The sequence below is a fragment of the Plectropomus leopardus genome, chromosome 13, assembly GCF_026936395.1.
Source record: "Plectropomus leopardus strain MGB_pleo_1.0 chromosome 13, ASM2693639v1, whole genome shotgun sequence".
NCBI lineage: Eukaryota > Metazoa > Chordata > Actinopteri > Perciformes > Serranidae > Plectropomus > Plectropomus leopardus.
The window spans coordinates 12,456,951-12,478,961 of NC_142188.1; the positions used below are offsets into that span (position 1 = coordinate 12,456,951).

General features: G+C 39.9%; 1 protein-coding gene across 1 annotated transcript; it reads right to left on the minus strand.

The window, feature by feature from the left end:
- Positions 1-712: 712 nt before the first annotated feature.
- On the minus strand, positions 713-20,968 carry LOC121954260 (coiled-coil domain-containing protein 6-like). Its single transcript, XM_042501631.2, has 9 exons — positions 20,594-20,968; positions 19,335-19,484; positions 16,531-16,659; positions 15,816-15,919; positions 14,271-14,431; positions 12,156-12,312; positions 9,708-9,808; positions 7,534-7,655; positions 713-1,977 (listed from the first exon to the last, which is right to left on the minus strand). Exons 1-9 carry the CDS (start codon positions 20,846-20,848, stop codon positions 1,777-1,779), a joined length of 1,380 nt encoding a protein of 459 aa, XP_042357565.1. The 5' UTR covers positions 20,849-20,968; the 3' UTR covers positions 713-1,776.
- Positions 20,969-22,011: the final 1,043 nt, after the last annotated feature.

Consider the following 22,011-nt stretch of genomic DNA (forward strand, 5'->3'; position numbering starts at 1 on the left):
GGAATGTCATTAGGCTTAAAGTTTTTGACAACTTTTGTTCTGATGCTGGTGCTTTAGATGGACAAGTTATTACACTTCATCCTCTGGGGTGCATGAATGTCTGAACCAGCTTCATGGCAATCTAATCAATGTTTTAAACTTTTTACTCCGATTCTAAAATGTTTACCTGATGGTAATACTAGAGGAAAAGTCAGGGGATCACCTGAGGTAAAATGTACTCATCCTTAAGGAACCATAAAACTGTTAGCAAATATTATCTATAATTTCAGTCATACATTACAAGGTCATAAACCATGGTGGTAAGATGACAATAAAGCATTAGATCTTACCAGTGCTGACGGGCAGAGAAGCAGGAGACATCAATTCAATATGAGAAACGCATGGTTTTCCCATTATGCTTCGTGCTTGAGCTTTGATGGTGCAGATTTATTTAAGGAACAAACGTTTTCCGTCAGCTGCTGTATGGGTTTGGTGGGACAAAAAGACACAAAAAGATCAATCCAATTCAGAACCTGTGCACCTGGTAGGATTAGATTAGATTCAGAGCGTGCATGAAATATCCGTCTACTGTCTGGGGAAAAATTATCATGAACAATAGACTGTTATTAGCAACAGTTCTGAAGTCTACAAAGCTTGCTTATCAAGTTTTTACAATTTTCTCACTTTAAAAATGAAAAGCAAATCCATAAAACTGACAATTTAAAAACAGAAGTCATCATCTCAAGAGCTTTAATCATACATAGAAATTTAGTTCAACAGTACCATTCATTTAGAATGTTTTAGCAGTATGTATATTTAGTGTAAAGAGCATTATGTTTTTTTTCCTTTTTCTGATGAGGAATATCCACAAGGATGATAGAAGCTTTCAGAAATACACCAGAGAGAGAGAGAAGAGCAGAGAAGAGACTGAGTACATGACTAAGTTGTAACACCTCAGACTACATTTTTAAACACCTCAAAAGGCGACATTTATCTGTGGTTTATGTACCAGTGTCCATCCTCCTTGATGCTTTTTTTCCTTTTCGTTATAACTGAAGAGCAGCAGAGCCTTGAATGCTTTCAGAAACTAAAATAACTGTGGCGCGAGCTCGATTTGATCAATGCCCTATAATGGAGAGACTCAAAGCAGTCTTCTATGACACCTTTGGTTGACTTATTTGAAGCTGTGTTAAGCCTGGGGTCACGGTGACTTGTTGACACTGCTGCAGAGACAAAGGGGGGGTGGGGTGAGCCAGAGTGGAGTACATTACTGCAATCGAGTGTCATATTATAGGCATGAAAAGAATCGACCACATCCAACTATGAGCTCGTCCATTTCTCTAGCCATACATCCATCCATAGATCCAAACATCCAACCTATTTGAAAACACCACCAAGAAACATACTTTATGTGCTGTTTGTGCTATCTTAGAAGCGCCACAACATCAATTCCAACCAGCTAAAGTCCCAAGCAAAGAAAAAAAACATCATGTACAAGACAGAATGTGGAACAGATAATTGGCCTACAAATCCCAGAAGCGATTATTTTTCAGTCCATCCATTCCTTTTTAAGAGTAGTTAAGCAACGCCACGTGTGGATTTGGCAAACGGCTAGCTTCACCGAGGGTGAGCCGCCGTCTTTCCCCTCTAAAACTTTTGAAGCTGCTTCTTTTGTGGAGTTGGTAAAGAGTACGAAACTTAACTTCCAGAGCTGGTAATGATGGAAGCTGCTGTTGCGGTAGCGTCGTGGCATTCAGTGGGCGCGCTCAGGCGCAAAGACAGAGACTGTGTGTTGCGTTAAGGCTGGGAGGGAGGCTGCTGTGCTGCTGCTGCGTGCTGCGACATAGCTGCCGGGGAGGACATGGACTGGACCATGGGCTGAGCTGGTGGGGGTAGCGGAGGCTGAGCCTGCTGGGCCCCTGAGTGCGTGTTGGGGGAGGGTGGGGGCGTTGGACGTTTGAATTTGTCGGGGCTGGCGCTTCTTCTTGGTGAGGGCCTCTGTTTGAGAGAGAGAAAATAAATGAATAAATAAGTTTCATCTTGTTCAACTTTTAAGCAGTTTGTCATTCAAACATACCTTCTTGATGTATCTGCATAAAAGGAGATGTTTTTTTAAGTTTGTCATAGAGTATAAAACAGAGGTGGTTATAGCAGTTATTTCTGTTCAGTGTTTGCAGGGTTACAAACCAATAAAGGAAAATAAGATGATGAGTGGGGAGGTTACTGTACTTGTCTTAGTCATAGTTCCCTCACTGAGTTATTGGTCATGACCTGACAGCTGTAATTCCAGTAAGAGGAATGAAAAGAGAAAAGAAAAAAGGGTTTTAGAGAAAAATTAATCTGTCTGAGTTTTTGATCTCCCAGATGGAGTTATTTCCTCGTTTTTCTCCTGGGTGGGCTGAGGGGTGATGGGTAAGATGTGGTCTGTACCATCCACATGCATCAAGAGAAAAGGAGTGGATGTTAAATACCAGAGTGAGAGGAAAAAAGAGATGTGGGTAGGCCTATATAACAGCACAGATCAGTGGGAAGAAAGTTTTAAGTATGGAATGAATAGGCGGCATTTAAAGGGATTAAAGCAGGGGTGTCAAAAATACGGCCCGAAGGGTCCAATCCAGCCCTCTGGGTGGCTTTACAAAGCGTGAAATTTCAAAGAGGTCATTAATACTAGAGCCTGACAGATTTTAAAAAGACTTTTACTTTTTAAAAGTAAAAGTCCCACATTTTTATCTTGAAATGACTAAATAATAAAAAAAAATTTTTTTTAAATCCCTCCTCCACAATTCCTGACAATGACTAAAATATCTGAGTTCAGGACAACTCAAACTACACTCACACTGTAAGTCTGTCAAACCGTAAAATATCTAATGGTTTTACTTAACATCAAATTGGGCTGTATGTGGCCCCCAAACTAAAACGGGTATGACACCCTTGGATTAAAGCATTAATCGTAATTATTTAATCAGAAAATACATTCCTTCAGCTGTTTGAAGATTAATATACCATCATGTTTTAAACTTGTTGTGAGGTGGTCAACTCAATCTGGTCTTGCCTCAAACCTGATCTCCAAAATGTGCCCACATTATGACAGCAAGCCAGTTCCTAATAGGTCACATATCTTAATGTAATAAAAAACAAACATTAAGGACGCACCAATTTATTGTCCAGTATATTCGCCTTGATTACTGCCATCCACTTATTGGCATATAAGATGACATTCGCCTGTTGCAGTTACCGATCTATTTTCTGTTATGTCACCTTAGTTTTGCACGGGATAAAAAGTAGGGCTCGAGAACAACGAGTCCCCTTGTCCTGGGCAGAATTAAAAAGTTATCTGAGATGAACAGAGATCCTTCGTAGTGCCTTTGGGACAAAAAGACTACAGACGGTTAGGAGACGCACCCTATTTATTCACCCATAATGATACAACAGGAGGAACAAAACCATGTTGAAATCTGCAGGGAAAGTGCTAGTTAATGTTTGCTGTTAGCAGCTGGTGGCTGGAACTGATAAGGGAAGTTGCACTGAATAACATTGGGATGCTTTAAAGCTCCATTTAGTAAAACTGAGTATTAGGCAAAGGTAAATTATAAAGTTACCATGATGGGAATTTTGAATAAATAGTTGTTTTGCAGCAATAAAAAATTGAGAAGAATTATGGTATATCACATATAGCAAAGAGACTGTTGAAGCAGTTAAAAAACAGACAACAAAACATGTTTTAATGTGAAAGAAATATATATTAAAGGTTGTTTTATACATTTGTATGATTGACTTAGTGAATATTCAAAGATAGAGTATTGAAGTGCTGAAAGATTTATTGTTTCCCAAGTACAAACATGGGAATAATTATCAACAAGAACAGAAAAAAAAACTACAAAACATCCGTATCTGCTACTGGCCACATTGCTGTCTTAAAAATTGGTATCAGTATATTCCTAAAATTTCACAATTGATAACATTTTAATAAGATGTGAATGAATAAAATATATAAGAAAGTAATTTATGCTAAAACAGTCCAAAGGTCCTACTACATTAGGTCAAGGAAGTAGTCAGAGGAGTCACTTTCAGTTAATAGTCAGGTCACAGTGATCTAACAGTACCAGACTGTCTGTGTTTCTATCAGAATGAGTGATTCAGCGATTTTATAACCTGATAGCGCTGGCACAGCAGGTACAGAAGAGTTGTGCCAAAGAGCACACGTCTTCTACACTCATATTTAATCACGTCTTCAAACTGGCTGAAAACCAACAGAAACCCCTCTGACAGCACCAGTTCCTAGAAGTGTTATTATTCCAAAACAGAGTACCAGGTATGTGAACCAAGAACAAAATAATCCAAAACAACTGGTACATCAGCTGTACACTGCAGACAATGTTTGGGTTCATCCACTCATCAAGCTGAACTGCAGTGACAGTTGAGTATCCTCTCCTTTGTGTTTACTGAGAGTCACTACTGAGCAAACAAGGTGGCTGAATTTCATCAGTGCAGGACTTGTGTTTAAGAACAAAAATTGCCTTGAAGAAGCTCTGATCATCATCTGGCGAGCAACTGACCACAACTTACATCCGATAGCCTCTTTGCCACAGTGCATGATCATGACCGCTTGGAAATACAGGTTGTAACTATGTCTTCAGAGGACATTTGATTGGCTTAAATTTTGGATATGTATTATGGCTTTATATTATGCTGTAACCATGTTGCATATACTTTAAGAGGAGGGCACCCAGAAATGTTAATCCAAAACCAAACCCAGTAACACATTCACTCTCATCTTCAGCAGCATTTCGCCTTAAATAATTCAGTCAGAACCACAGGAATAGAATGAAAGTAGAATGGGCATTCCCATTCAAATTAACGCAGCAGGATGGTCTGAATTAGGCGTCGACCGATATTAGTTTTTCAGGGCTGATACCGATACAGATTATTAATAGTTAATGAGACCGATAACCAATATATGAAGCCGAATTTGTAACAAACTCCAACCTGAAACTTTGTACAAATGCTTTTAGCAAATGTTTAATCAAAACTGAAACATTCAATATCAAATACAACAACATCCCAGCAACTTTTTTTATAAAGTTTTATAAGGTGAAAATTTAAATTAAAAAAATAATAAATAAAAATAGCTTCATGAGGTTGTACAAAGTAAAAGTTCCTCCCATATCGACACTTTCTTTGCACTTCTGAACTAATTAATTTTATTGGCTTACAGCAGGTCATCACTGAGGTGAGGTATTTGCAGTAACAGCCAAAGCAGCAGTGGAGTAGAAAAATTATGTTTTCAAATAATCACTCTGTTACTTTTGCAGTATTACAGTAACAGTTATCTCCCTGTTTCATTTGTTGCCTTTATTTTCTTCTGTATTGAAACATGATGTACTGTAGCTGCCTCCACAGTCTGCCTCACATCTAACTCTGGTTTGGTTTATTTCAACCAAACCAGAGTTGGTGACTGCTGAAACTGTGAACTAACTACAAGACAAACAAGACTGGCAGTTTTGGTGAGTTTTTGTTTTGTTTTTGTTGAGCTTGAGTGAAGTGTGTTTTATGATGAGTTAACAAGGCATTAAGCTCACATCAGTCACAATTTGGTAAAATAGAGATGGTGTACAGTTGTACTTTTCTGCTACATTATGATAACAGGTGTAATAGTAGGCCATTTCTCAAACTGGTGAGTGGGACACGCTTTAAGGCCCCACTGATAAATGTAGTCACTATAACAACCAACAATTTTTTTGTACAGTGAACACTTAAATGCCTGCTCTACTCTTCTATTTCTATGGTCAGAGCTTTCTGGTTTCTAAGTTTAGAAAGTCTTGAAATCAAACGAATCTTGATAAGATTTTTTCCTAAAACCATCTAAACTAACAGCAATATGTTGACAATTAATATCAGTAGGAGAAGACAAAACAGGAATAACTACACACACATAATTCAGGTCACACAGACGACCTTATTTGACACAGTTGATGTAGGTGTCAGTGAAACTGAAATAGAAAAACACATTCATTGACTAGAAAACAGGCTTTAAGGGATGATAAGCCTGGTGTAAAATCTTAATAAAAGTATAAAAGATCATCTAATAAAGAAATATACGTGACACAGATAAGGCGTGATTTAGTTATCGCATGTTATTGAAAAGATAAATGCACAGCCGATTGAACTTTGAGACATTTATGGAGCTATGGTATGTTCTGCGAGTATCAATGGCAATTACGTAAGTGTGCACTATATTGTGTGATGTTACAACATCTGTGTGATGTCTGAGCCAGTTTCCTTTAGCAGGTATAATATCTGTGAATGTTCACACCTATACTGGGGGAACGATATGGGACTCCTAACCCTTTTGTACTGTTTATTGATATACATAAAAAGGACAGTAACATGTACAGAGTCCATCTGATGTGGATGTAAACACCTTTACGTTACAGCTTAAAGGTAGCGTTTAACCTCAAAGTCATAGTTTTATTTCAAATCAACAGTGCTGAAGTGCAGAAAAAAAACATAAAAAAATGCAGTGCATGTGCTCTGTTGGAATGTACTTGTTTATTTTGAAATCATCAACACTGCGTGCCAAGTTTGAGTTCATTTTACGAACATAAGATAAACCAATGGTGTCACATGAAATGCTGGGCAGTGTACTGGTTCATCCAGTATAGCAGTGTGATATATTTCATATACCGTCATACCGACCGACGTGTGGCTGGAACACTTGCTGCGACGCTACAAGACAGAGCACACTGTATGATAGTGACCACTGAGAGAGAGCCACGGTGGTGGCAAACTGAACAGTGACTTGAGAGGGGACCCCTATCAACTTTAAACCCTTCTCGCTAAGGGTTAACTTTATAACATAATTAATAACTCAAAACTCTCGCTGTTCTGTTGATCCTTACAATTCAACACTTGACAGTCCAACAATGGCAATTCAGTTTTTAATTAAAAAAAAGTTTAAATCAAAAAATCAAATCCTGTTGTGATCTTAAAATCAAAAGTTGAATCGAATCATGGTTTCAGAGAATAATGTGTGAACTCCTGACAGTGGAATATGCCACTATAAATCCTTATAAAAGGGGAGAAAAACACTGTAATATATTGTAAAAAAAAAAAATCTTTGAAAATACTGTGATACAAATTTTAGGTCATACCGCCCAGTCTAGTAACAAGTCACTCAGTAAATGTGGTGCAAAGATAATATTGGCACGGGCTAAGAGCTTAACTTTCCTTCTTTGTGATTAAATATAACTTGTTATCATTATATGTATTTCTAGTAAGCTTTTTGCTTTACATTCCTAGTAAAACGGGAGCTATTCTGCAATATGCATATTTTTTTAATGTAAAAATGATTCATACTGATTACTTAATGAAGCAATTAGAAACTTAATTGGATTTCCAAACTCACTGAACTAAATGGTTGAGTCCCTGGGTTGCAAACTCCAGACAACTACAACAAATCTGAGTAAAACTTTAAAGCGAACCCCCCTGAGATCCTTTCAGCACTCACGATTTTCCAGACGTCTGCTTTCGGATGTGTGTGTGGATGTTACTTACCGCTACTGCGTGAGAGGAGCTTCCGTGGACGTGCAGGGCGGGGGTGTTGTAGTGGGAGATGGCAGCTCTGGACAGTGTAGCTGGAGGAGTGAAGCCAACTGTGTGGCTGCCATATGAGAGACCTGTGACAGGGACAGGAAGACAAACATAAAGATTAAGTTGCAAAACTGCACATGCTTTTGTTTCACGCCATTACATTAAACGATAAATTCAGCTCTGGTTGTTGATGATGAAGTGCTGCTGTTTCACAACTTAACACCAGTTCTAGGATTACTCAAGACCTGTACTGACAAGTGAATGCAATTTGCACCTTGCTGACAGAACAGGAAAACCACAGCGCTCACGTGCCAGAGCGCTGTCTTATCACTGTGCAAACATTTAGACTGTGATCTGATATCCTACTGAATCACACCAAACATAAAAAAGCCAACCTTGAATGTCCCGTTTGCCCTCTGCATTAAGACTCTGGTATTCATGGACATCTAGGATTAAGCTTAAAAGGATAGTTCACCCCAAAATCAAAAATACACATTTTTCTTCTTAATTGTACTGCTTTTTATCAGTCAAGATCATTTTGGTGTGGGTTTCAGAGTGCTGAAGATATCAGCAGTAGAAATGTCTGCCTTTGCTCAAATATAATAGAACTTGATGGCACTCGGCCTGTGGAGCTCGAAATGCTAATAAATAAATTAATTAAAAAGAGACATTTGAAAGACTTAGCAGCAATGTCTCTTTCCAGAAATCATGACAGAGTTACTGCAAACATTTAGGCTGTGATCCAATATCACGATGAACACAACAAACAAGTCATGCTTGTCGTCCTCACCGATTTTGATCTTTTCATCCTTCACAGTTGACTTCATGTTGAAAGCACACGACTCCAAGATGTTCTTAGCAGACACCTTGTCTCCACGTGCAGCTCAGTCGTGGAGAACACGGTTAATGTTCACATCTGTCATAAGGACGAGCCTCTCGTGCATGATTTGATGTACAGTTAACTCTGCGCAGTGATACGGTTGGCGGGATATTTAGGTAGAGAGAAAAAAGTTTATGATTTCTGGAAAAAAATATTGCTGTTCAGTTTTTGCAATGTAGTTTGTGGTGTTTTGTGCACCATTTCCTTGAATATCAGAGTCTTAATGCAGAGGACAAACAAGACATTCCAGGTCAGCTCGATCATGTTGTGGTTCAGCGTGACATCAGATCACAGCCTAAATGTCTGTAGTTACTGGGTCATGATTTCTGGAAAGAGACAATTTATAATGTATTTTTTGGTGCTTTGAGCACCACAAGCCTAGTGTCACAAGCTCCATTTTATTCGAGAGAAAGCATCTCTGTGGCCGACATCTCCAGTACGCCCCAACTCACACCTAAACAATCAAGACTGATAAAAAGCACTAAAGGTAAGAGGAAAAATACGTATTTTTGATTTTGGGGTAGAATGTCAACTTTAATACTAGTAAAGCAGAAAAGATTTGAGTTTTGGTTTACAAGAAATGCCAAACGTTTTTACTTTCCTGATATATTCTTATTCTCACACAATGACTTAATACTAACCCACTTTAGCACCATTTTGCTAATAACTTCAAACAATTAATTTTTAACTGTAGTGAAATATAAACACCAGCAGTAATATTATTCCTTCTGAATCTTTTTTTTTTTTCAAGTGACTCAAAAACAAACTGATAAGCCTTTTTTGTTATTTGGTTTTGTGCTAAAAAAATTCAGCAGTTCAATACTGAATTGTTATTCACAATCGCTTTCTTTCACGAATCGTAATCAGAAAAATGAATTTGGCAGGCAAGCCTTTGTTGTGCAAGCATGATTTTATGATTCTCTGACTTCCAAAAAAAACAAGGGTTGCGGATGCTTTCAGGCATATCGTGGAAGAAAGCAAGTATTGGATTAGATTGTGCGGAGAATGAGGGAAAACATTTTTTAAATCACTGCCATTTACAATGGGATTTATTTATGGTTTCACTGACCTTTAGAAGACTTTAACTTGTCAATGGATGTTTGTGCCAGATTTGTTACTAGATATGATAGATTTCAATGTTAAGCAGATAAATCATATCAAAGGAGTTTTTTATTGTCATGTTGGCCATTTTCTTTAATGCAATATAACTTGTTGACTGCTTAAGTTCCTGGACAGTGGCCACCTTGGATGCACCTACCAGGAGATATGGGTCGGCTGGAGCTGGGGGAGGGGGTGTAGGGGATGGGGCTGGACACAGTCCTCGCTCGCAAGCCCTGTGCAGACATCTCGTTGAAGTACCTGAGAGGATGAGATGGACATTTTATGTGTTTATATACATTTTATATTTTGCAGATTTTAAGTGCAAAAAGCAACCAACTTTCACACTTCACAGAGTTAGTTAGTAAAAAAAAACATTAGGGGTGGGTGGATCGATATATTGATGCAATTAACAACCCAACATCACTGATGCAAAGTGACAAAACTGATGCCTATTGTCAAGATGTGGCTTTATTTTTGAAGTATCCACGACACATTTTTCTGACCATTTATTGCCTTCTTCCTAAACATTTAAACTGTGCTAGCAGTGCAGCACCAGCCAGATAATGGCCAGCAAACAAGTTACTGATATTGTCTCATGTTGATCAAAGGCCCCCGAACTGAATCAAAATATCGTTACAGACTGTGTGGTATCAAAAATTGAATTGTGTCCAAAGAATCATTATATAAATGTATCGTAATGAAACTTGTGATTTACAGCCTTAGTTTAGATAAATTCATTTATTCTCTTAAACATGAGTGTTTCATTTTTGCGCATTTCTTTATTTATCCTGATTTTATTTTATTGTAAGTAAGATTTATTGTTGGCTATTATTGTTGGATTTTAAAAACCGACGACACCGTTTTAAAACAGATTAAGAATACAAAGGGGCAACAAGATGCAATTAGGGTAGCAGCATTTTTCCAGTTGAGATGCTTCAGTTGCATCTGGTTGCTATGATACAGTAACAGCACAAAATCAAAACTGTCGGCACAAGGTAGAGTACATGCTCCGGATGAAGGGAAGGCTGAAGAATGCAGAGGGAGATGACAGACATGCCCACGTCTGTGTGGGTTTAGTTTTAATTTCTCTTCCACTGTTGCTGTTGTTCAGCTATGACAGTTGGTCTTTGTGGTATTTATCCCGCTCCTCCTCCACTGTGATTTGATGGCTGGGTAAAAAGTGACGAGCGGCTGTAGTGTGAATATTTTTCAACTTTTGATGACCAGAAAAACGGCAAGTGTGCAGCAGAATAGACACTGTGTTTCCTCGCACTCTTGGCATTTGTGGCATAGTGTAAATACACAGTGCTCCCATGAAATACAGAAAAAACATGAACACAGTGATGTGGTGGTTGGCTTGTCTATAGCGCAGTATTACTACAGTATTATAATATTGCCATTATCCAGCTGCCAAAGTGATTATTTATGTTTTACACTCATACCACTGCTGAAAGTGACAACACAAAAAAGTTGCAAGCTGATTTAAGTCTTGAGGAAAAAAAGAACACACCTTTAGAAAGTTAATGTAAATATACTCAAATATGATTTCTTTAAAATGATTCTATTGATGCTTTATCAAGATTATTTTTGGGGGCTTTTATGCCTTTAATGTATAGGAAAGACTTGCAGCAAAGGTCGAGGCCGGAATTGAACCTGTGGCCGTTGCAGCGAAGACACAACCTCTTTATACGGGGCGCCTGCTCGAGCCACTGAGCTGCCAAACGCCCCTCTATTGATACTTTATGATAATTTTTTTTTAAATAATTAAATTATGGCAAGTAAGCAAGACAGAATGTCTTTTGTGTATTATATTAAATAGTATGGCACCTTTTAAAAGCTACAAAATTACAAGGCACTTAAAAAAACAAGGGTGCAAATGATGTAAAATCTTTATCGACTGATATAAAAAGCACACTGGGAAAATAAAGCAATAAAGTCAGTGCAATAGCCAATATAAAAAGATAACGAAGAGATGTTTACTACACTGAGCCCTGTTAGATGATCTCAAACTCAGGGACAAGGAGCAGTGTTTGAGTGGTTTTGTGATTGTCTGTTAAGCCTTAAAGCCATCATAACAAACTCACAGTCCTGCCTTTACTTCACAGTGGACTGGGGAACCATCTGGGTACCACTTGGGTGCCTGAGCTGATAAGGTAATCGCTGCCAGTAGAAAACAGGGATCAAAGATAGGGGTCCAGCTATGTTCGCTCATAGAAAGAAGGCAGTCTTTTAGATTAAGTGGTCCTGATAGTTTGGCGTCTTTTCAGTTACATCATGGTCACACAAATCTGGCAAAATGAAACTGAGGCCACTGCTAATTATTTTGATGTCTGCCGGTATCAGCACTGGTGTCTGAAGCAAACTTGGCAGCTACGGTCTGAATCAAAATTGGAGGAGCATTTGCTGTGTGCTAAGCTGTCTCCTTCATCTTTTCCTCTAGTGTTGCTTTATCTTTTTTTCTTGCAAGTTCAAGCACTTTTCATCCAATCAGCAGCATGTGACAAGTGGAGAAAAATGCCTCTCCAGTTTACAACCCATGTCATTTACTTGATTTGACATGTGATTTTGCATCCCTGTGTGTCCAATCATATGCCCCATCCTGTACCTCTCATCGTCCATCTCCAGACTGGATTCACTCTCTGACAGTTGTCTGCACAGCGCCTCCCTGCGCTCCATTTCTCTCTGAAGCTTTCTCTGCAGTCGGATGTTCTCCTCCCTCATGTGTCGCTCCTCCTCGATGTACTGGGCACGCTTCTCTGTGTCTGGGAGGGGACGCACAGAACAGATTACATCAGCTAAGGTATTGTCAAGAGCACATCCTGGCCACTGCATATCAACATGAACAACAACTGCATTAATAATTTATTTATAATAAATAATAAGGCCTTTATCAAAGAACTGTACCTATAAAATGTAATCCCATGCAAAGACCATTTTCTTTCAAAATTCTGTTCAAAAAAGGACAGTGGGGGGGGGTCAATGTTGATCTCTACAAAGAGTGGATTATATTATCAGCGATGTTCTAAAATTTTTAGTGGCAATACTGCCTGAATACTTCACTCACCTTCTCAGAACATGTATTAAAGGTTGGAGTGAGAGCTCCCTCTAGTGGCTAGAAGATTGCAAAGACAAAATAATACTGGGAGACACACCCAGGGATGTGTCCAGACTGATCTCCACTAATTTATTTCTCTAAGATAAATCAAGCTGAATCAACACTCTACAGCAACACACTATAGCAGAAACGTCTTAACTTTTGCTGATTTTCCAGTTGTTCTGCAAGATGCTTCAGCTGTTTTTTCCAGCATGCCCTGTGTGCATCAGTCGAACACATTTCAATGTGCAAACCCTGCTGATAATGCGGTGACTCTACAGTAACTACATTACAGTAAGGGTGAGAGTTTATTAAAGAAGGTCAGTGACACGAAGACAGATACTGGAAGGAGATGTTTGCCGTTATTGTGTATGTGGTTATGTACATTGTGTTTACAAGCTTGCAGAGACCAAATTAAACATAACTGCCAAGAGGTAAGGAGGCTGCACATTTGTAAAGGCTGTTCATAGCTGCCTGCCGTGATCAACAAAAAACACAATCAGCACGAAAAAATAAAATAAAATAAATCAGAAAGCAATGCTGATCACTTGTTATTTTAATTGCTGGATAATTTTGTGACCTGTTTCTGGTCAATTAAATTTCACTGATGCTCCCTAAAATCATAAACCAAGTTATAACATCACCAGAAACCAGATGTGTTTCTGAACCGATTTTCTTGCCATTCAGTAATTCCCTTGTCTGAACAACATGGCTGACATCTAAAAAAACATTCAAATTATTTCTAAATTAATTTCAGAACTTTCTGGCAGAATCTTTTGATTTTTAAAAAAGTATGAAAATCTACTTTTCCTGAAAATTCTATGACTGGCCATTAAATCACAGAGAATATTTGGAGGTCGTAATGGTCCAAGTATTTTATTTATTTAAATATGGGAGCTTTTAGCATTTCAGAGGGCAGCTCTTATTAAAGTCTCAGATGTTGGAGTGCTCTTGAATGCACCAACAAGCTAACATTTCACACCAGTCCTCAAAGGCGTCCTTGACTGCATCAAGGACACTTCTTAAAATGGTACCTGCTTGCATTTCCATGCAGTATTAATGTATGGAATATATATAGAGCACACAAGAGCTGGTAAGGCACATTATCTGTGTCTCTGGTTTCTGGGTCACAACTTTGTGCAGATGGACTGGGGGTCTAGCTTGCTATGTTAGTAACAGTCTATCTTCATGTTGCATAATCAATAGATGGACTTTTAACTAAATAAATAAACCCCTTTGGCCTCGGCTGAGATGCTCTGGTGTACTGGGTACCCCTTTTAAAAGGAAAAAAAGGGGGAAATGGTAGTTTAAGACCAACACTGACTTTCTTCAAAGTTTGCTGTTAACCACTGTGCAGCTCCACTTCCTCATATACCCTGAAGTGTCTTCAAATGTAATGTGACCAGTGAATAAGGACGTAAACTATGTCAGACAAGGCCAGAACGTATCCTGTTCTTTTCGGTCTATTGAAACCAACCCATGCCATGGTGTAGGGTGAACTGACCCCGCTGCAGCTTATCAGAAGATCAGTTTTAACGATCACATCCTGAATCAACACTCGAGGACATCTGCCCCTTCAGAGCCAACACTCCCTTGGATCATGTGACAAGTTGAGAGGCCACTTACGCTGCAGCTCGGTGGTGCGGAGGCTCTTCTTGAGCCTCTCCACCTCATTCTTCAGGAAACGGATATGCCGCATCATGTTCTCTGGTGAGTCTATCTCCATGGAAACATCTCTTGGGGATGGAGGAGCTGATACAGGCTGGTCCAACTTCTCCTGAAGGATTCTAATTTAGAAAACAAAAAAAAAAGCACGAATTACACTTCATTAACAGATATGATGGGCATGAAGAAAAGCTTTTCAAGATAAATATCAATTTAAGATCCTCTAGCTTCTTAGTAAGACTTGATAAAAGCCTATTGGATAATATAAAATACTTAATTCTCAAAAATGAAAAATCTTTTCAACCTTTCCACATCTGATGCATCAAAGAGATTGAAAGTGGCTCTGATTTGAAATAAATGACAAATCACATAATCAGACCCGTTAGGAGGTAATTATTCAGCTTATTGTAATGTACTCTTTTATAAAACATTACCCTGAAAATGTGTAATCAAAAAATCTAAAAGCTACTGTTAGTCAGTCATTAGTGATTTTACTCTGCATCATAAGTGAAGCTGAGTCACTTGTTTAATAGTTGGAGGGCATGCACTTTTTGTGTGCCTGTAAATGTGCGGGTGTATTGCCGCCTCGCCATTCTGTATGTAACGTCCAGTGGCGGAAAGGAGGACAGAGTGGTCTCGCCTCTGAACTGGTAACGGACGCAGTAACAACGCTGTAACAAGGTCTGTGTAAGCCATAAAGCCGGAATGACGTGAACATGGGTATGATGTTTGGATTACATATTATATTGGCAACCACACCGCGGGAGATTAAATAAAGCAGCTTTTGGTAATTACCGACTAATTCAAACAAGAACAGTGGGCGTAAATGTCCACAAATTTGGAAAACAATGAGATGTGGGAGCTCCTTATCCTCCGAGCAGAGGATGAGATCAGCCACCATATTACAGTGAAGGTAAATGATCGTGATTGACAAGTTGTACCTTTGTTGTTTTTTAGAAAGTTCTGCCAACACATATATTATATGTCAAGCTAAAGCCCGATGCTGTTGTGTTACAAGTCATGCTCGTCATGCTTATTTTGATTGCCGGGATGCTGTGTATCATCACACACTGGAGTGGAATGATGCCGCCGTTGTTTGGTTATGAGTAAAATTGCAAGGTGGGTATAAAGAAGGGACTCGCTGCCCTGTAGCACAACGTTTGTAAAAGCAGCTATTGTTTCACAATGTGAATAAAAGGGCAATATCAACGTTTGCTACATTTTATGCTCCGTTTTATATCAAAGCCCACAAAATAAGTAATACAAACATTAAGAAAGTACGTGTTATGTAAGAAGTTTCAATATTCGTCACGTTAAAATTCTTATTTATAACCAGTGCTGAAACATCAGCCATTTTATAGATCAGTTTATCAACAGATGATCCCCTACTGAAAGATGAAAGACACGAGATGCTGCTGAAAACAAGCTTTGACTCCAGGCAGATTTTAAAACGTCCATTGTTTCTAGATTCTCAAACGGTTAACACATAATATGATCGTTCCCCACCTTTTCTCAGCCTCCAGTTTGTCCATGCGTTTCCACAGTCTGTTGACCAGGGCTTCTTGTTCCTGCTCTAATGTGTTCTCAAGGTCGATCTTCTCCCGCCTCAACTGGAGAATAAAAAGAAAGCAGAGAGTGACGTTTAGAGACAGAAAAACCTTGACGCTGAAAGGAATTCACAGGACTGCACACAAATATACTGTACTGCAAAACCAAGGTCTCTGTCCAGATAAGCTTCTCTTTTACAGAGGTACAGTCTCTGCACGGGCATGTGATACAGCCACAGTGTTGGCAAAACGACAACGCAGAACAGTCAATAAAGATTCAAACTGATATACAGCTATTCTAAAGCAAAATAAGCTGCTTGTTAGTGTTTTTGTGGTGAAATTAAGTCCTTTTTTGGTTGACATTCATTTAATTACACCTCGGAGGGCAAAATTACACAAGCATCACTCTGAGATATTCATGAGTGAGCAACAACAATGAATGCATGCATGCACATCTCCAAAAAAATCCTGTCATCCAAGTATGGAAAAATTATGGCTTCTGCACAAACAGGTTTAACTCAGCCACAAACCAAAATGTTCTTTCCAGCAAACATTCAGTGGGAAGAATTAAGGATGGTGAAATGTGGGCATCTCAGACTACGTCAGCACAAGTTTACAGACATGTTGTTCAACACTGCATGCTTTGAAAGTCTTCTCTACGACAATAAGCATACCTGTTCCAGGGTGAGCTGCTTTGAGATGGTTTCATTCTCCATCTTTTTGATCTTTTTCATTAGCTTGTTAACCTGGAACTCCTGCTCCTGCTCCAAGTGCTGCTCCAACTCGGCCTTCTCATGCTGGAGCTGGGATGGAAAAGGGGGAAGACAGTGCACAACAGAGAAGAGGAGGTGGATGGAACAAGAGAGATGAGAAAGAAGGGAGAGGGGAAAAAGCACAAGAAGACTTGCGATGAGTCACACAAAAAGTATTCGATGACCACAGTGCCCAAACACACGGGTGTCAGATCATCACATAACAAAACAGGAAGCCTATGTTACAATTCTACCAATCATGGTTAAACTTCCCGGAGGGATAAACAGCGTAAAATAATGATTTGGCAACCAAAGTAACCACCTTTGGCAGCTCACCAATACAAAGGGTGCGGCTCAGTACTGATTCAAAATGGGACGGCTGCTTGATGAATTATATAAGCGATTACTCATTACAGGGAAAGGGATGTAAATTCATTCATTGGAAAATGCTGGAGATGGAAAAATAACCATTTCCATTATGCTGCTAACAGAAACAACTAGAACACCTCAAAACAAGGCAGTTTGTTTTAACTTACAATGACTGCATTCATACAGAGAGCGCTCTGTAGTATCCTGGCTCAAAGATCAGGCCTGCAAGTTTTGCCACACCCAGTGCAGCCATTTTTCATCCAATTAACTCACCAACAATTTTGGAATTGTTTTCATAATGTGCCTCCATTTAGCCAAAACAACTACCAGCTACAGTATAACAGGCCTCCACCCCAATGTACTGTGCCGTGAGCAGCAACTATAACAAAATCTGTGGGAAAATATATCTGTTCTTTTTCAGGCTACGGACACCTTGCAGAGATATTTCATCCCACTTGGGTTCTTCTGTCCTTCATGCAGATGCTGTTTGTAAGCAATATTAGAACAGGGGCAGTGTGTGTGTGTGTGTGTGTGCGTGCGTGCGTGCGTGTACAAAATGTACATTACAGTAATTGTGTGAAGGTCTTCCCTTTATTGTCGCATCCATTAGGGGAAAATACTTTGAAACATTTGATCAGCTTCCTCTCTAAAAAGAAAAGCCTATACTGGCACATTAGAAGATATCAGAAAGGGGGATGCAAATTGCATTGTACATCAAGTTGACAGTGTATAGGTTATAAAATGTGTTGAAAGGGGGGTATTGATTTAAATACCTGCTGAGGCACTTACTTCATATGACTACTTAACTTTAGACGAAAATAAAAAGTCCATCATCAAAAGTAATGGTGGGGAAAACGCAGGTCAGACAAAACTGTTTACAAAAGTGCTTCTGCACAGGAGCATTTACGTCACTCGGTAAAATAAATGACCACATTTGCTCAATTCTCCCCCTCTCATCCCAAGATTATAACACAAGTATGTGTACAGTATATATACATATACACACCCACTACGAGCCATTTGTCAGCACCAACGTGACGGGGCAGAGAAACACAGGTCTGTTTCATGTTAAATGAGAAGGCAAGATAACAAAAGCCCAAACAAGTCCATCTGTATGACCTTAAGCAGGGGCCGTGCAGGCATTTGCATGTGTCCCTTCCAGACTCCCACTTCTTTACACATCAACAAACCATTAGTCAGCCTACAGCTAGCCATTGAAAGCGTGAGAGCGTGAGTGTGTGTGTGCATGCTGTGCGCTCTGCAGTTGGGAAAATCAGATGTGGAAAACAGACCGAACCAAATAACCGACTGACGAGAGAAGAGTAATTTGAGAGTCATTTAGAGTAGCTAGCAGCCGCAGTGAAGTCATCTTGAGCCTTTCCAGGCTTCAGGCAAGTAGCAATACGGTTGATGATAATGCAATAGCTGCTGCACACTCATACATCGTGTGTGTACACACCCACCTAGCGAGCTCAAGCGGAACACACTTGACAATCGTGCAGACAAAGCTTTGCATAATTGAGGATTAAGAATATATCTCTGTACCACAGTCATATTTGTATAAGTCATAAAGTAAGAGAGGGTGAAAGTTCAAACTGATTTTAGGTTATTCTTCATGTTATAAACAACTCCAACTAGTGTGTTAAGCCTCCTACAAACTGTGCGATTTTAGCAATCTTATAAGTTTAACGCAAGCTACACTGTGCGATGAGGATCTAAGAAAAGTGGATACAATGTAAAGTTTGATGTATGCAGACTGTACGATGACAACGCCTACTGAATTGCAAGCTACGATGTATGTCAACTGACGTCAATATGCAAGAACAAAACATTTTCAGTGTGCATCATCCATCTATGCCGCGGTAGAGGTAAGAGAAAAGTGAAAACAAAGATGAAGTGAGCCCTTCCTATAGTGGCATCTATGTGTGTTGAAAACAGTCAGAAGAAGAGGAGGAGGTGGAGGACGAGAATGTGGCTGGGGAAAAGAAAACTCGGCATGACAATTTTGCAACGAGAGTTTAAAGTTTGCATTTAGCAGAGTCATGCTTAGCAGTGCGTCATTTCATGCTGCATTTCTATCGGTTGGTTAGTAGACGTAGGTCGTAACAGCAGTCACACAGTGAGACGGTCATCCCAGATTTCTTACACTGTCAGAATTTTATCCCCGGCTGTCTTTTTTTGCAACACTGTGACAACAGCTATTCTTGAACCTCTCTTACTGTACAACATAGGACCACTGTTTTAGAGCCACAGCAAAAGATATTACAACGTTTCGTTCAGGTTGGTCATCTTTCATTTATCGCACAGTGTATACCAAGCTTTAAGAGTGTTTATTTTCATATTTAGTTCTCACTCACTTGCATGAGTTTCCTTGACAGCTCATTGGTGAGAAATTCCTCCTCTTTCTCATAGTTGACTGCCAAGGTCTCCTTCTCCTTCTGGAGGGCCTGGATCTTCTTGAACAAGGTGTTGCTGATAAATTCTTCCTCCTGCTCTGCTCTTGCTTGCTGCAGGACAGAAACAAATGAGAAACAGTGGCAGGGGCAAACATAAGTGAAGTAAATCTCACACATAAATTGTTGGATGTCCACATCTTATCCTGATTAAATTGACCAACATCCAATCATGCATATACTGCAAACATACGCACCAATCAACAAAAAATATACTGCAGTGGATGCCTGCCAGCCAAAGAGGAAGCAGAATTTTCCCTAATGACTCAAGAGGTATTGCGGTAATGGGTGACTGACAGTGAAGGGGAGAGTGAAACATGGAGGCACTAAAGAAATGTATTGGGACAGCTACAACAGCTAGCATTACAGTGTGGTGATACGTCTGTCCTTGTTAGCTGTAGTCTCAAATTCTTCACTGTCCTCAAAGCTAAATTCTATTTGCAAGCTGGTTGATTTTGTCAGTTGCTCGGGAACAATAGGGGGACAATAGAGAGAAAACAACTAGTCAAGCCCCACACACACATACAGAGGGTGAACAGGCTGCACTGGGGCTGACTTTGCCAACATATGAGCCTGGCATTTAGCTAGCTCGCTAAGTTTGGCCTACATACTTCCCGTCTATCCAACAGATCGGTTACACATTTTTATGAAGCTGAGGCTGATTAACCGAGCATGAAACCATGACGCATCGGTCCATGCCAGTGCTGCTGCTGGGCTATTTATTTCCACCCAGTTATCGTACCCTCGTTGGGCATAACGTGGTGACAGTGTTTAGCAGTGAGTTGCCACCGTACATAAACCCCGTAACTTGCATCGTGAGGTGCCCACATTAATTGTAACGCATTTTAACGTGCCCGTTGGGCTAACGTTAGCCAAGATTAGCAACGCAAAACAAAACAAAGCAAACTAACGTTGGCTGTGCCTATCAGACGTTAGCCTGCTGGCTAAGTTAGCAACTAGCTAATGTTAGTAGAGCTAGCAAAATACCAGACTGTTGTGATCAAATAGATCTAACACTGCTGCGTAACACATTAAATGTTTCACATCGACTATTTAGCAGTAAATAAACAACACCAGCGATAGCCAACTTACTGACAAACGCAACATAATAAGGATAGCATCTAGCTAGCTAGGTGGCTAGTTAGCTAGCTAACGTTACTCACAATGGTGACGCTAGCTTTGCGGAGGTCCCGATTCTCCTCCTGCAGGGCTTTGCACTTGAGTTTGAACGTCTCCAGCTCAATTTTAAGAACTTTATTCTCTTGTTGTAAGGAGGCCAAGCGGTTCGTCAGCTCCTCCAAGCGAAACTGTGAAATGACTATGCTCGGTTTGCCCGAATTTGAAGCGGAGGACGACATCGGGGTGGCCGAGCTGCTCCCAGCTCCGTCAGTGTCGCTCTCGCTTGCGCTGTCGGCCATGGCTGTGCGACAGTGTGGAGCAGGGAAGAGGACGGCAGCTGCAGCGTTTGAGGAGCGCAGACAGCAGAATAATGGTACACCGTGTGACCTTGCTCACGCGTGTCGACGTAGCGCCACCACCAGGATGTCTCCAGTACCACACGATGCAACCCTGAGAAATGAAACTGGAACCTTTGACACATCTTTATCAACCGAGCAGAGCTGGCAACTTTGACCCGCAATGAATGGTAATAGTCTTGTAAGTATGGTTTGTATCATGGACTGTCTGGTACAGCTGTCTTTGAGAAGGTCAAAAATGAAATGCTGAATACTCCTAAATAGTAGTATACATTTGTGTTAAATCAAAGCACAGGCTCCCAGTGGTGCTGCACTAAATTCTGGGCCCCATGTGTAAGCAGTCTCAATGGCCCCCCTGCCCCTCCTGTCTTGATCAATGCCTTTCTCCTGTGGCCTACTTTTTGTTTTATTTATTTTATTTTATTATTATTTTTTACAAAGTGAGATTGCTTTTTTTCTTTGTTTGGAACCCCAATTTCCTTTTTTTGGTGAGAGACATGACAGTGTAGTCTACACTGGTGCACTGGTGCAGCACAAGGATCTGTATACATGCTGCATCTTTTGCACACTCCATTCTTTTGTATTCAATGAAGATGCACCCCAGGCGCATTCACTGGCCACAATGTTGCTGTTGCAACATTCATAGGTTCCCATGCGCCTTTTTTTTCAAAGAGCAACGGCCGCACCCTGAGATGAACAGAGTTCAACTTTTGGAACGCAGCAGCACACACCTTAAGTCATGCTGCCATTGTTTGATTCTGTGTAAAAATGCAGGAGGAGGAGGAGGCATAAAGAATGGACTTTGTAGTGGCCCTATAGTGCAATCTCTTTGTAAAAAGAGCTACTCACACTGCAAAAACTGCCGATCTAACCAAGTGTAATAATCTTATATTTAGATTAAAAAATCTAGTTAGTCTTGTTTTAAGTATAAATGGATTATCTAGTGCTGACTAGGAAAGATCATTTGACTTAATTCAAGTAAATATCACTTGCCTGGTTTTGTTAAGCATCTTTGTCTTTTTCTGAGTTATTTTTAACTAGATACAGCAGACAAGTCTGGAAACATCCACTTCAGGTCTATAGAAACCTTATTTTAAGCACTAGTA

Coding starts and splice junctions, on each gene's coding strand:
- LOC121954260 (XM_042501631.2), bottom strand. CDS start 20,848: ATGGCCGACAGCGCAAGCGAGAGCGACACTGACGGAGCTGGGAGCAGC. Junction 19,485..20,593: donor GCAAAGCTAGCGTCACCATT/GTGAGTAACGTT, acceptor TCTGTCCTGCAG/CAAGCAAGAGCAGAGCAGGA. Junction 12,313..14,270: donor CCGCACCACCGAGCTGCAGC/GTAAGTGGCCTC, acceptor GTCCCCTCCCAG/ACACAGAGAAGCGTGCCCAG.